Source organism: Oncorhynchus masou, chromosome 13 (genome assembly GCF_036934945.1).
Source record: "Oncorhynchus masou masou isolate Uvic2021 chromosome 13, UVic_Omas_1.1, whole genome shotgun sequence".
In the NCBI taxonomy this organism is placed as follows: Eukaryota; Metazoa; Chordata; class Actinopteri; order Salmoniformes; family Salmonidae; genus Oncorhynchus; species Oncorhynchus masou.
In genome coordinates, this window is record NC_088224.1 from 75936962 (window position 1) to 75951357 (window position 14396).

The 14396-nt window shown below is 43.0% G+C and overlaps 1 protein-coding gene across 1 annotated transcript in view; it reads right to left on the bottom strand.

Moving 5' to 3' along the window:
• Positions 1-14396, bottom strand: part of LOC135553072 (serine/threonine-protein kinase NLK-like) — a 94208-nt gene that overhangs the window by 51081 nt on the left and 28731 nt on the right. The window contains exons 2-3 of the mRNA XM_064985162.1: positions 3320-3449; positions 3064-3119 (exon numbers count right to left, since the gene is read on the bottom strand). Of these exons, the coding sequence (XP_064841234.1) occupies positions 3064-3119; positions 3320-3449 (186 nt within the window). The remainder of the gene's footprint in view (positions 1-3063; positions 3120-3319; positions 3450-14396) is intronic.

Genomic DNA, 14396 nt, shown 5'->3' on the forward strand with positions numbered 1-14396 from the left:
AGTAAGTTGAGGAAGCTAAAATCCTAGGTATAACATTGGATGGTCAATTATTATGGTCAAGTCATATTGACAAAGTTGTTGTGAAGATGGGGAGGGTCTGTTATAAAAAAGCAGAAGCTGCAGCTGGCTCAAAACAGAGCTGCACACTTTCCACTTAGCTTCACATACAGAACTAAGAAATTCTTGTTTTTGTGAAAAATATTATTGTATTGAAATGTCAAAATTGTTTGAATAATCAACTTACATATTGCTCTAAAATACATACTTACCCCACCAGGAGTCTCTTCACAGTCCGCAAATTCAAGGCAACGCACAGTATTATACAGAGCCATGATCACATGAAACTCGATTCCATCTTAAATTACTCTGGCAAATAGCAAAATAAGCTTTAAAACACTAATAAAACAACACCTCACAATACAACGCCTCTCCTCTATCTGACCTTCAAAAGATGGTGCTGACAGAGATGGTCGCCTCGCATCGAGTCCTTAGGAAACTTGCAGTATTTTATTTTTTATGTATTATTTCTTACATTGTTACCCCAGGAAATCTTAAATCTAATTACATACAGCTGGGAATAACGATTGGATATAAGAGCGACTTCAACTTACCAACATTACGACCAGGAATACGACTTTCCTGAAGCGGATCATCTGTTTGAACCACCACCCAGGACAATGAATCTAAGGGGCGGATGGAGCGGCCTCCTGGTCAGGCTCCGTAGACGTGCACATTGCCCACCGCTCCCGAGGATACTACTCACCAATGTCCAGTCTCTTGACAACAAGGTAGACATAATTCGAGCAAGGGTTGCTTTCCAGAGAGACATCAGAGATTGTAACATTCTCTGTTTTACGGAAACATGGTTCTCTCTGGATATGTTGTCAGAATCGGTTCAGCCACTGGGCTTCTCCATGCATCGCACCAACAGAGATAAACACCTTTCTGGGAAGAGGAAGGGCGGGGGTGTTTATGAATAACGACTCATGGTGTAATCATAACAACATACAGGAACTCAAGTCCTTCTGCTCACCCGACCTAGAATTCTTTACAATCAAATGCCGGCCATATTACCTTCCAGGAGAATTCTCGGCAGTTATCGTCACAGCGGTGTACATTCCCCCTCAAGCAGACACCAAGCTGGCACACAAGGAACTTAACTGGACTCTATGTAAACTGTAAACCATATATCCTGAGGCTGCATTTATTGTAGCTGGGGATTTTAACAAAGCAAATAGATAGAAAGAGAGACACACACAGAGAAAGAGAGAGACAGGAAAATAAAGAGAGAGAGAGAGAGAGAGAGAGAGAGAGAGAGAGAGAGAGAGACAATCCAGATGACATATCTGTTTCCAGAGCCTATTCCTGGTCTACCTTCCGGCTCTCCAGAGCTTTGTCCTGCTGCTCCTGCCAAGGGCCCTGCCTGCATGCCTGTCTGCCTGCTGTCTGTGGAGATGGGAACGATTCCAGGGAAGGTGTGTGACAACACTCCCGGTAAAACCTCCTAGCTCCCCAACATCCTCATCTTCCTTGCTTTGCTAAACATGCCATGAGAGAGAGAGAATGAGAGATATAAAAGGAGAGAGAGAAAGAGAGAGAGTGGAGAGAAAGATAGGGACCCTGCCTGCCTTCAAATAAACCGCCTGAGTTCAATATGCCACCACTCCCCATAACACTCTCAAAGGCAGAAGTTGCACGCGAGAGCACAGCATATATCCCAGTCGTTCTTGTTGTTGTATATTCTAGTATCAAAAAGCACACAGAGAAACGCTGCTATACAGTACACTATTTAGGGGCTTCCATTGTGTGCTTTAAAGTGAGTCGAAAAGCAGCAGAATGTCACACATTTAAGAGCAAAGCAAATAATCACTATGACGAATGAGTAACGTCAAAAAAATACAGAGGTAAATAAATCTCTCAGCTAATAAAGACAAAGTGGGTTTTGTTTCTATTCTTTCTCTCATAATTCACTAGAAAGGCTGCCAAGACAGAACCAAAGAAAGCCCACTTCGTTTAGAGAGATCTAAAATAGGGAAGGGCTTATAAGAGCATATGGAGTGACCGGCAGCCAGTTCAATACGGGGGAGCAGCGTGTAATTTGTATGATTAAATTATATGCTAGATTACCGAGAAAGCTCGGAAAGCCTCAAGCCTCATTCCTCCAATTCTAGCCCATCAAGGAAATATTAGAAATACGAAAGGAAACTAAATGGGACGTGTCCTTCCCTCTATCCACCCTCCTCATCCTCCTCCACCCAAAATAAACCATTAGGCAGTTAAGTGCTGGGACGCCAAGGAAAAGATAACTAAAGGTGTTGGTGACAGGCTTGTGCCTTTCCCTTCACCCTGAACATGCAGAATGGGAGCAGGCTCAACTCCTTTTTCCAAGGCTACCATAGTCAGTTAGTCAGTCACCTGATTCCAACTGATAGTGCTGTCGACTGATGAGCACCTATATGGGGGATAGTGGTGGGTAAACAAACAGCCAAACTACCACCCCCCCAACCACCTATAAGAGTGAAAAGGAGGTAGATGCTACCTGCTAGTAGATCATCCCTATCTATCTCCCACTGAATCAGCAAGCACAGCTCCTTGCCTCCGGTCTCCTCCCACGCCCCAACTGTCACTCCTGGAGGCAAAATAATGTCAATGAGACAGCTCAGTAAAATCTCACCATTTTAACAACCTCAGCAGACATAGACTTCACTGGGAATAGGGGATAGAGAGACAGAGTCTACAATCTCCAGCAGGTCTCAGACTGGATCTGGACTGACTCCATACGGGCTGAGCCAATTTAGCAGCAATGACACAACACAAGACATCCCATCTAAACAATGCAACAAGGTCAGATTTAATCTACAGCAAACAAGTCTGTCCGCTTTAATCTGTGGAAGGAACCAGCAGCCTGGGAGATTCACTGATAGCTAACAAAGCTGCTTAAAAAAATTGCATGGAATATGTGCAAGAGGTTGTTTTAAATTCCTACGATTGTGAGACTGGAAGGAAGGGGTTTGATGAATACAGGCCACATAACCAATGACATTGTGGCCAGTCTAAGGATACATTTCCTCAAAGTAGTCGATGTGTGGAGGCTGTAGGATGTCGAGAGCCGAGAGCACCTGTGGAGAGGAGAGGAGGTCAGGCACGTCTGTAGGGAGCCGAGGGTGAGAGGGATCAGAGAGAGAGAGAATAGGAAAGGACAGAGAGGAAGAAACAAGGTTCGGCGGTGACAGGTGGAAGAGAAGGAAAGAGGGAGGGATCAAAAGAGGGGAGGGCATTGACATTGAGGTGGGAGGAGGGAGGCTGTCCACCCGCTCACATTATCATGTTTGAAGAAGCACAGCATCTTCAGCTCGCGGAAGACCCTCTTACAGGAGACGAGGTTCTGGAAGACGTTGGGCATCTTTTTGAGGGCAACGCGCTTTCCATCCCGGGGGTCCGTCACTGACCTGGAGTGGAGGAATAGGATCAGAGCATGAGACGAGACCCTCACAGACAGCACACAGCAAGCTCCTGCCATAGTCATGTAGTTGCTGCCCGGTCCCTTATTCAGAGTGAGTGGGAATACAATAAGGGATAAAAAACAATAGCATGAACAAACAAGCATAGTCCCTAAGAAATGATCAATACTAACAGTGCAATGAGAGCAATAAGTGCAGGGGTGCTGCTTTGGTTAAGCTACTAGAGGTACTATCATCTTAGCAGGGATGAGATTTGTTTACGCTACAAGAGGTACTATCATCTTAGCAGGGATGAGATTTATTTACACTACTAAAGGTACTATCATCTTAGCAGGGGTGTGATTTGGTTACACTACTAGAGGGACAATCATCTTAGCAGGGGTGCGATTTGTTTACACTACTAAAGGTACTATCATCTTAGCAGGGATGAGATTTGTTTACACTACTAAAGGTACTATCATCTTAGCAGGGGTGCTGCTTTGGTTACACTACTAAAGGTACTATCATCTTAGCAGGGGTGCTGCTTTGGTTAAGCTACTAGAGGTACTATCATCTTAGCAGGGGTGCTGCTTTGGTTACGCTACTAGAGGTACTATCATCTTAGCAGGGGTGCGATTTGGTTACACTACTAAAGGTACTATCTTCTTAGCAGGGGTGCGATTTGTTTACACTACTAAAGGTACTATCATCTTAGCAGGGGTGCGATTTCTTTACACTACTAAAGGTACTATCATCTTAGCAGGGGTGCGATTTCTTTACACTTCTAAAGGTACTATCATCTTAGCAGGGGTGCATTTTGTTTACACTACTAAAGGTACTATCATCTTAGCAGGGGTGCGATTTGTTTACACTACTAAAGGTACTATCATCTTAGCAGGGGTGCGATTTCTTTACACTTCTAAAGGTACTATCATCTTAGCAGGGGTGCATTTTGTTTACACTACTAAAGGTACTATCATCTTAGCAGGGGTGCGATTTGTTTACACTACTAAAGGTACTATCATCTTAGCAGGGGTGCTGCTTTGGTTACACTACTAAAGGTACTATCATCTTAGCAGGGGTACGTTTTGTTTACACTACTAAAGGTACTATCATCTTAGCAGGGGTGCGATTTGTTTACACTACTAAAGGTACTATCATCTTAGCAGGGGTGCTGCTTTGGTTACACTACTAAAGGTACTATCATCTTAGCAGGGGTACGTTTTGTTTACACTACTAAAGGTACTATCATCTTAGCAGGGGTGCTGCTTTGGTTACACTACTAAAGGTACTATCATCTTAGCAGGGGTACGTTTTGTTTACACTACTAAAGGTACTATCATCTTAGCAGGGGTGCGATTTGTTTACACTACTAAAGGTACTGTCATCTTAGCAGGGGTGCTGCTTTGGTTACGCTACTAGAGGTACTATTATCTTAGCAGGGGTGCTGCTTTGGTTAAGCTACTAGAGGTACTATCATCTTAGCAGGGGTGCTGCTTTGGTTACGCTACTAGAGGTACTATCATCTTAGCAGGGGTGCGATTTGGTTACACTACTAAAGGTACTATCTTCTTAGCAGGGATGCGATTGGTTTACACTACTAAAGGTACTATCTTCTTAGCAGGGATGCGATTGGTTTACACTACTAAAGGTTCCCTCATCTTAGCAGGGATGCGATTGGTTTCCTGCATTAAATAGCAATATTTATTACATTTTTCTTAAAAGGATAACAATCATCTAACTCCAGCCTTAACAGGGAGATTAAGGCAAAGCACTTTACAATTCCCATCAGCAGAAAACAGCAAGGTTGTGAAATAGGGGTTATTTATTTCCACTGAGATGGAGGTCATTGAGGCACACTGTGTAGTTTGTCAACATGCATCTAATGTAACACGAACTAGAACATCCTAAACCCCTGACACACACACACACACGAGAATAATTGTAGTATTTATAAATCCACATAATCACTCAGATGATGTGTGAAAGGTAATACAAGTTATTAACAAAGTGTGGAGATGAGAAGACAGTTGGATCTGATGTAGAGTATACGTTAAATAGTTAACTGGATTAAGTATTTGTTTAACTTATCATGCCTGCAATTATGCCGCAGATGGATCATTAACAGACAGGCAGATTTCACACACACACACACACACACACACACACACACACACACACACACACACACACACACACACACACACACACACACACACACACACACACACACACACACACACACACACACAGGGCTGCAGTTAAAGCGCCTCTCCCCAGGTGATCTAAGCAGAAGGAGCAGAGAGCCTCATGAGTGAGACAGGACAGACGCCACTGGCACCTACATCTCACTTAAAGGAAACACACACGAAGACACAAACACACACAAATGTGTGCGCGCACACACACACACACACACACTTTCGTACACTGCAGCACCCCACAGAGTCGCACACAAACTCACGTTTACCAATATACCCATGAACCCTCTCTCTCACACACACAGATAGGCCGAGAGATGAGAGGCAGCACCTTGAGGATCTCTCAGACCCTCACAGTTTTTAATCAGCAAGCCTTTTGGAGATGAAACGCTTTCCCAAAATAATATTATCCCCCACTTCAAACAGAGCAGGAAAAATAAACCCTAAAAGCATAAGAGTTTAATCTAAGAAGAAAAGGCTGGTTCCACACATTATTTCCTTCTTCCAGAATGGCCAGGAATGAAAAATGTATCCGTCGATTGTGGTTTGATTCAAACATACTGCCATGCAGCAAGTCTTTTGATATGGGCCGACCGGGTACTTGCAGAACAAGGAATCACTGGGAAAGAGTACGGGGAGGCATGGGGGGAATTCAAGGGTTCAAATGAGAGCCAAGGGAACCCCCATTGGAACTCAGGGCTGAAACCTGCCTGGCCTACCTGATCTTGTCATAAATACAATGTACAGCTGCCTCCACTCAGTGGCAATGGCTGCTGAAACAGTCTGCATCTCTGGCAGAACAATAAATTGTGTGGTTGAGACCTGTGTGCTGTGCTGCCTGCAATCCACTGACCAAATCATGCAAGAATCCAATTCAATACCGCACACGAAAGTGAGCATAACATGTTTGTATAATTGGAATTTTTAGGACAACACCTTTTAAATATACCATCTAGTTTTCGATGGGGTCTTGTGCCGCATAAATGTGATAATGCAATATCCCAACCTCCATGTAGTAACCTGTACACCTCAGTGGAATAACCTATACACACCTCAATGGAGTAACCTATACACACCTCAGTGGAATAACCTATACACACCTCAGTGGAATAACCTATACACATCTCAGTGGAGTAACCTATAAACATCTCAGTGGAGTAACCTATACACACCTCAATGGAGTAACCTATACACACCTCAGTGGAATAACCTATACACACCTCAGTGGAATAACCTATACACATCTCAGTGGAGTAACCTATAAACACCTCAGTGGAGTAACCTATAAACACCTCAGTGGAGTAACCTATAAACACCTCAATGGAGTAACCTATACACACCTCAGTGGAGTAACCTATACACACCTCAGTGGAGTAACCTATAAACACCTCAATGGAGTAACCTATACACACCTCAGTGGAATAACCTATACACACCTCAGTGGAGTAACCTATACACACCTCAATGGAGTAACCTATACACACCTCAGTGGAATAACCTATACACACCTCAGTGGAATAACCTATACACACCTCAGTGGAATAACCTATACACACCTCAGTGGAATAACCTATACACACCTCAGTGGAGTAACCTATATACACCTCAGTGGAGTAACCTATACACACCTCAGTGGAATAACCTATACACACCTCAGTGGAATAACCTCAGTGGATAACCGATACACCTCAGTGGAATAACCTATACACACCTCAGTGGAATCAGTGGAACCTATACACACCTCAGTGGAATAACCTATACACACCTCAGTGGAGTAACCTATACACACCTCAGTGGAGTAACCTATATACACCTCAGTGGAGTAACCTATACACACCTCAGTGGAATAACCGATACACACCTCAGTGGAATAACCGATACACACCTCAGTGGAATAACCTATACACACCTCAGTGGAGTAACCTATACACACCTCAGTGGAGTAACCTATAAACACCTCAGTGGAATAACCTATACACAGTGGAATAACCTCAGTGGAGTAACCTATACACACCTCAGTGGAGTAACCTATACACACCTCAGTGGAATAACCACACCTCAGTGGAGTAACCTATACACACCTCAGTGGATTATCCTATACACACCTCAGTGGAGTAACCTATACACACCTCAGTGGAATAACCTATACACACCTCAGTGGAATAACCTATACACACCTCAGTGGAATAACCTATACACACCTCAGTGGAATAACCTATACACACCTCAGTGGAATAACCTATACACACCTCAGTGGAGTAACCTATACACACCTCAGTGGAATAACCTATACACACCTCAGTGGAATAACCTATACACACCTCAGTGGAATAACCTATACACACCTCAGTGGAATAACCTATACACACCTCAGTGGAGTAACCTATACACACCTCAGTGGAATAACCTATACACACCTCAGTGGAATAACCTATACACACCTCAGTGGAATAACCTATACACACCTCAGTGGAATAACCTATACACACCTCAGTGGAATAACCTATACACACCTCAGTGGAGTAACCTATACACACCTCAGTGGAATAACCTATACACACCTCAGTGGAGTAACCTATACACACACCTCAGTGGAATAACCTATACACACCTCAGTGGAATAACCTATACACACCTCAGTGGAATAACCTATACACACCTCAGTGGAATAACCTATACACACCTCAGTGGAATAACCTATACACACCTCAGTGGAATAACCTATACACACCTCAGTGGAATAACCTATACACACCTCAGTGGAATAACCTATACACACCTCAGTGGAATAACCTATACACACCTCAGTGGAATAAACCTATACACACCTCAGTGGAATAACCTATACACACCTCAGTGGAATAACCTATACACACCTCAGTGGAATAACCTATACACACCTCAGTGGAATAACCTATACACACCTCAGTGGAATAACCTATACACACCTCAGTGGAATAACCTATACACACCTCAGTGGAATAACCTATACACACCTCAGTGGAATAACCTATACACACCTCAGTGGAATAACCTATACACACCTCAGTGGAATAACCTATACACACCTCAGTGGAGTAACCTATACACACCTCAGTGGAATAACCTATACACACCTCAGTGGAGTAACCTATACACACCTCAGTGGAGTAACCTATACACACCTCAGTGGAGTAACCTATACACACCTCAGTGGAGTAACCTATACACACCTCAGTGGAATAACCTATACACACCTCAGTGGAATAACCTACACACACCTCAGTGGAATAACCTATACACACCTCAGTGGAATAACCTATACACACCTCAGTGGAATAACCTATACACACCTCAGTGGAATAACCTATACACACCTCAGTGGAATAACCTATACACACCTCAGTGGAATAACCTATACACACCTCAGTGGAGTAACCTATACACACCTCAGTGGAATAACCTATACACACCTCAGTGGAGTAACCTATACACACCTCAGTGGAGTAACCTATACACACCTCAGTGGAGTAACCTATACACACCTCAGTGGAATAACCTATACACACCTCAGTGGAGTAACCTATACACACCTCAGTGGAATAACCTATACACACCTCAGTGGAATAACCTATACACACCTCAGTGGAATAACCTATACACACCTCAGTGGAATAACCTATACACACCTCAGTGGAATAACCTATACACACCTCAGTGGAATAACCTATACACACCTCAGTGGAATAACCTATACACACCTCAGTGGAGTAACCTATACACACCTCAGTGGAATAACCTATACACACCTCAGTGGAGTAACCTATACACACCTCAGTGGAATAACCTATACACACCTCAGTGGAATAACCTATACACACCTCAGTGGAGTAACCGATACATCAGAAGACTCCTCTGTTTCCTGTTTAAAATATATTTTGAGATATATGTTTTAATGCCAGCTTGCTCTTTCAAGCATCAACTTTACAGGGAAAGTACTTGCAAATGGGCCACAGTTCATCTTGTCCCATCGTTACATTTCATTAAACAACAGGAGGATCTAATCCTGAATGCTGATTGTTTAAAACCGCATTCCAGCTGGTGTCTATTCCACAAGTTGCCACAGGCTAAATCTATGATGTTAAAATGCCCATTTACTCTGTTCCATCTGACTGCACAATCCACTGTCTCATCAGCCCAGCCAGCCACTATAAAAAGCATCTAGACATTATCTCACATTTCTTTTCGACTTTGTCTCGGGCCTAACAATACACGTGCCAATATATCCTCCAAACACCGGCTTCTCGGGCATTATCACTTAAACAACAACAGTGTCATATTCAGAAGAATCAAACAAAGGCATGTTTGAAATGTCAATAATCATGTTATTTCTTGCTTCACACCAAATGAGATCACACAGCGACGTGGTGAATTTTGTGACAGCAACAAGCTTTATTTTCCACCCCGAAGTTAACGCCATCGATAATGCATTTGAAGGCATATTTTAGACCCCCAAAAAAGGGGAGGCGGAAGGGAGAACCAGAAGATATCTCATCTGTTTATTATTAATACATGATGTGTTTCAGGCTGCTAGTGAATGATCTGCAGTCCCAGCAGCAACATTTTGTGGTTTCTGTCTCCCCCATCAAGTAGCACAGACAGCTGCCTGCATGCCTCTCCCCCAGCCTGTATGCTCATCATAACCACTGTAGCTCTCTTTCTCTTCACAAACACAGGAATGCTTTTACTATAGTTGCTGTGTGTGTGTCCTGGCTGGGAGGGAGGGACAGGTAAACATCCCTCTGAATAAACCAGCATTAGGCCTGACCTGACCTGTCACTGTCCACACTGCAGCCCACAGCTACAAATCACACTCACACTGGATCTGGTTCCACCCCGGTACTGTGAGCTCAGAAGAACAGGCAGAAGTAACTCCACATTACTCTCAAACATTGGGAGATTTCATTCTCCTCATTAATCAAAAGCAGAAGTGTTGAGTAATTCACTAGTCAACAGTGGGACGTCAGCATTGCCCCTTGCTTACATGCCACCTAGCAGATGCATGGTTTAATCATTATGATGAAAACCATGTTCATACATCCACCCAATAACCCCAACCCCCCGCTGTCATTTTCCATATACTTGTTACTAGCCATGGTAGGGTGACTGTTGCAGAAACCCCACAGGTGGGTAAAAGGTCAATGCCCTCATGACCAGACTCCAGCAGCTAATGGAAAAATAGTGGGGGTGACTCAACATGCACCTGTGACAACAACGAACAGTATATAATGCCAGCACAGAGAACAGCACAGTGTGAGTCGTCCTCTGCAGGCAGAAACAGTTTGACCCAACCTTTGTTATAGAGAAGAATAGCAAGTTTAGTCCCACAATGGCCACAATGACCACAAAACAAATGCCTGTTTGTTAATGTACAACTCAGATAAAGGCAGTAGCTTAGATTGCTGACATATTTATATTAAAGTTTGCGTTCAATGCTGCTAAATCGTTGCCGCCACTCCAAATTACAAACATTTCTGAAAATAATATTCTGGATGGTAAAACGATCCCAGTGTAAACTTAAACAACTAAAACCAGATATAGAAGTATTTAGAAAAGATCAATCCTAAAATATCCTGGCATTGATTGAGTTATGTTTGAGTCACTCAGATAGCATAACAACACGGTATAAGCTATGGCACCCCCTGTCTATTCAAGCAAACCGAACAGAGCAACTGCTAACTTTGCCTGGAACTTTTCAGTCACTACTTATTTGAAACAACCCCCTTCTCTGTAAGAAAAAGTATGTGCCTAAACGGTAGGAAACAACACATAAACCAAACACAAGGCTAGAGCTGGGGGAGTCTGTTAGCTGTAGCCCTTGGACAGCGAGGTGGACCACAAAAGGCAGGCTGCCCCTTTGAAAGTGAAACCTGAGTGGACACAGAGGCAGCACTATGCTGGCACTGGCATTGGCCATTTTCCCGGCCTCTTTCATTTCCCTAATTAACCCATCAGAGTCTATGCCCTGTCTAAGACGAGAGGCGGGGGGTGTTCTACAAACCTAGGTCGTATCAAGGATCATTTAGCCATTTGACTTTGAATTTTAAGACCCCTTGAAGAATCCCAAAAAATAAAAATATAGTATTTGATGAGAGTCTCACATTTGCACTAACGGGTCATATTAGCTTGTTTGTGTAGCCCAAACAGTTGGGACACAACAGACAGAAGTTGGCAGATCGGCTGTACCTACTTCAGAAGACTGCGGAGGTCGTAGAGCACAACGGAGAACACCAGTATGTTTGTGAGAGTCTCATCTTTCCATAGAAGGGTTGTATTGTTTTAGGCCAAACCGTTCGGACGCTACAGACGGTTTTGTGAGAAGACCAATTTTTGGGATGTCTCAGTCTGACAAATACAGTTTTAGCTCTGTCACCTTTCACCACGGGTGTGGAACATAGGCGGGTGTGGTGGATTGAGACGCATCCAATGCAAAAAAACATAAACTCACAGATTTGGGTTGGGATTGTCTAATTATGCTAATTAGATTTCTATTGGACGAGGACATTAACCTTACTGGGTCTTAACCAACAAAGCCTGGCCTCCTCATTCATCCTCAACACACACTCCTCCTTCATCTCAGGGACCCAGGCCCTCACCTCGGCAAACTTGACCTGTTGGGCCCGGCCTGGTCCACGCACTGCCTGGCTCCTGGGAGTCTCAAAAAGGAGGTCACCTGGGGTTACCAGGTGTCGGCCCTGGATGGACGTGTGAGTTCGGCTGGTTTGAGCCAGACTCATTACAAGTAGGCTTGGGCGGTAAACTGTATATACCTTATACCAGGGTATTTGGAAATAGCCACGGGATGGTTTTTCAATACAGTCAATACCAATTAAACTATTTTCTTTTAAGTTTTTATACATTTGAATAATTGTAGCTACTTTTTAAATAAATACCTGCAGTGAACTTGTACAATGCTTTAGGAGATAAAGCAGATTGCATTCTTCCTTTCACTTGTCACATTATTTGTCTTTATGATGCTTACCAGTAGTCCCCAGTCACATGGTGTTTGTTTACAAGATAGCTTTGTGAGTCACTCACTGTGGTGCAGCACACACCAGGTGATCTAGTTACTGTATGGAATTCACAACAGCTAGATATCTTGTAACTAATACAATTTCTAAATATTCTGCAGTTGTGCATTTGGTTCGCTAATTTAGTAGATATACTGAACAAAAATGTAAACACAACATGTAACAATTTCACCGATGTACAGTTCATATAAGGAAATCCGTCAATTAAAATAAATTCATTTGGCCCTAATCTATGGATTTCACATGACTGGGCAGGGGCACAGCCATGGGTAGGCCTGGGAAGACATAGGCCCACGCATTGGGGAGCCAGGCCCAGCCAATCAGAATGAGTTTTTCCCCACAAAAGGGCTTTATTACAGACAGAAATACTCCTCAGTTTCATCATCTGTCCGGGTGGCTGGTCTCGGATGTGACTGTCCTGGGCTGGCATGGTTACACGTGGTCCGCGGTTTTGAGGCCGGTTGGAAGTACTGCCTAATACTGCCTCTCTAAAACAACGTTTGAGGTGGCTTATGGTAGAGAAATTAACATTCAATTATCTGGCAACAGTTCTGGTGGACATCCCTGCAGTAAGCATGTCAACTGCACACTCCCTCAAAACTTGAGATATCCGTGGCATTGTGTTGTGTGACAAAACTACACATTTTAGAATGTCCTTTTATTGTCCCAAAACAAGGTGCACCTGTGTAATGATCATGCTGTTTAATCAGCTTCTTGATATGCTATACCTGTCAGGTGGATGGATGGCTTATCTTTGCAAATGAGAAATACTCACTAACAGGGATGTAAACAAATTTGTGCACAACATTTTAGAGAAATAAGCTTTTTGTGCGTATGGAACATTTCTGGGATATTTTATTTCAGCTCATCAAACATGGGACCAACACTTTACATGTTGTGTTTATATATTTTTTCAGTATAGTTATCTATCTAAGTGGTTAGCTTCTTGCAAAATCAAGCTTATCTTGGTAACAGCAGAGTATCCCCTCCTGGATCAAGAGCCTTGTGGTCTAATATTTGTTTTGTGATTGCAGCAAACTGTGAGCAGCATTTTCTAGTTACTTGTATGAATTTACGAGCAGGGGATGTCTGTCCTGCTAATAGTTTATATCAGAGACTGTATAAAATGTTCACAATGTGCTCAATAGCATTTATCTGGCATTTGTTATGGGATTTTACATGTACTTGTTAGCATTGCTAACCTTCGGATTACAGAGTCTTGGTGGGGTTTGAGAATAACGCTCCTTCAGTGCCAGTATTACAATATACTGGGGTCAGTATGAATGTATGCCAATCTGGATTCCTCACAAGCCTAATTAGAAGAACAGATTCTTTATGTTTAAAAGCTCAAACCTCAGCACAGGAATCTGGTTAAATTAATTGTATTTATTTATTTACAGGTAGTCAATGCTGAGACCAAAGTCTCTTTTCCAGATGAGCCCTGTTTTGCACAACAATACATATCAACATACAATGTACACAGTAAACTACACACCCATATACATATAAAAATACACATTATTATACACAACAATAGTTTGGGGAAGAATTAGCATATGCTTGCATAAGGAATCAAAGCCCTCTCAGAAATGGCAGCTGAGAGAGGGGTGAAGGGGACAGTGTGTTAGGCCCTTTTATTTCACATGACACACTTCCACATATACCTCTTATTAATCTGGGAACCC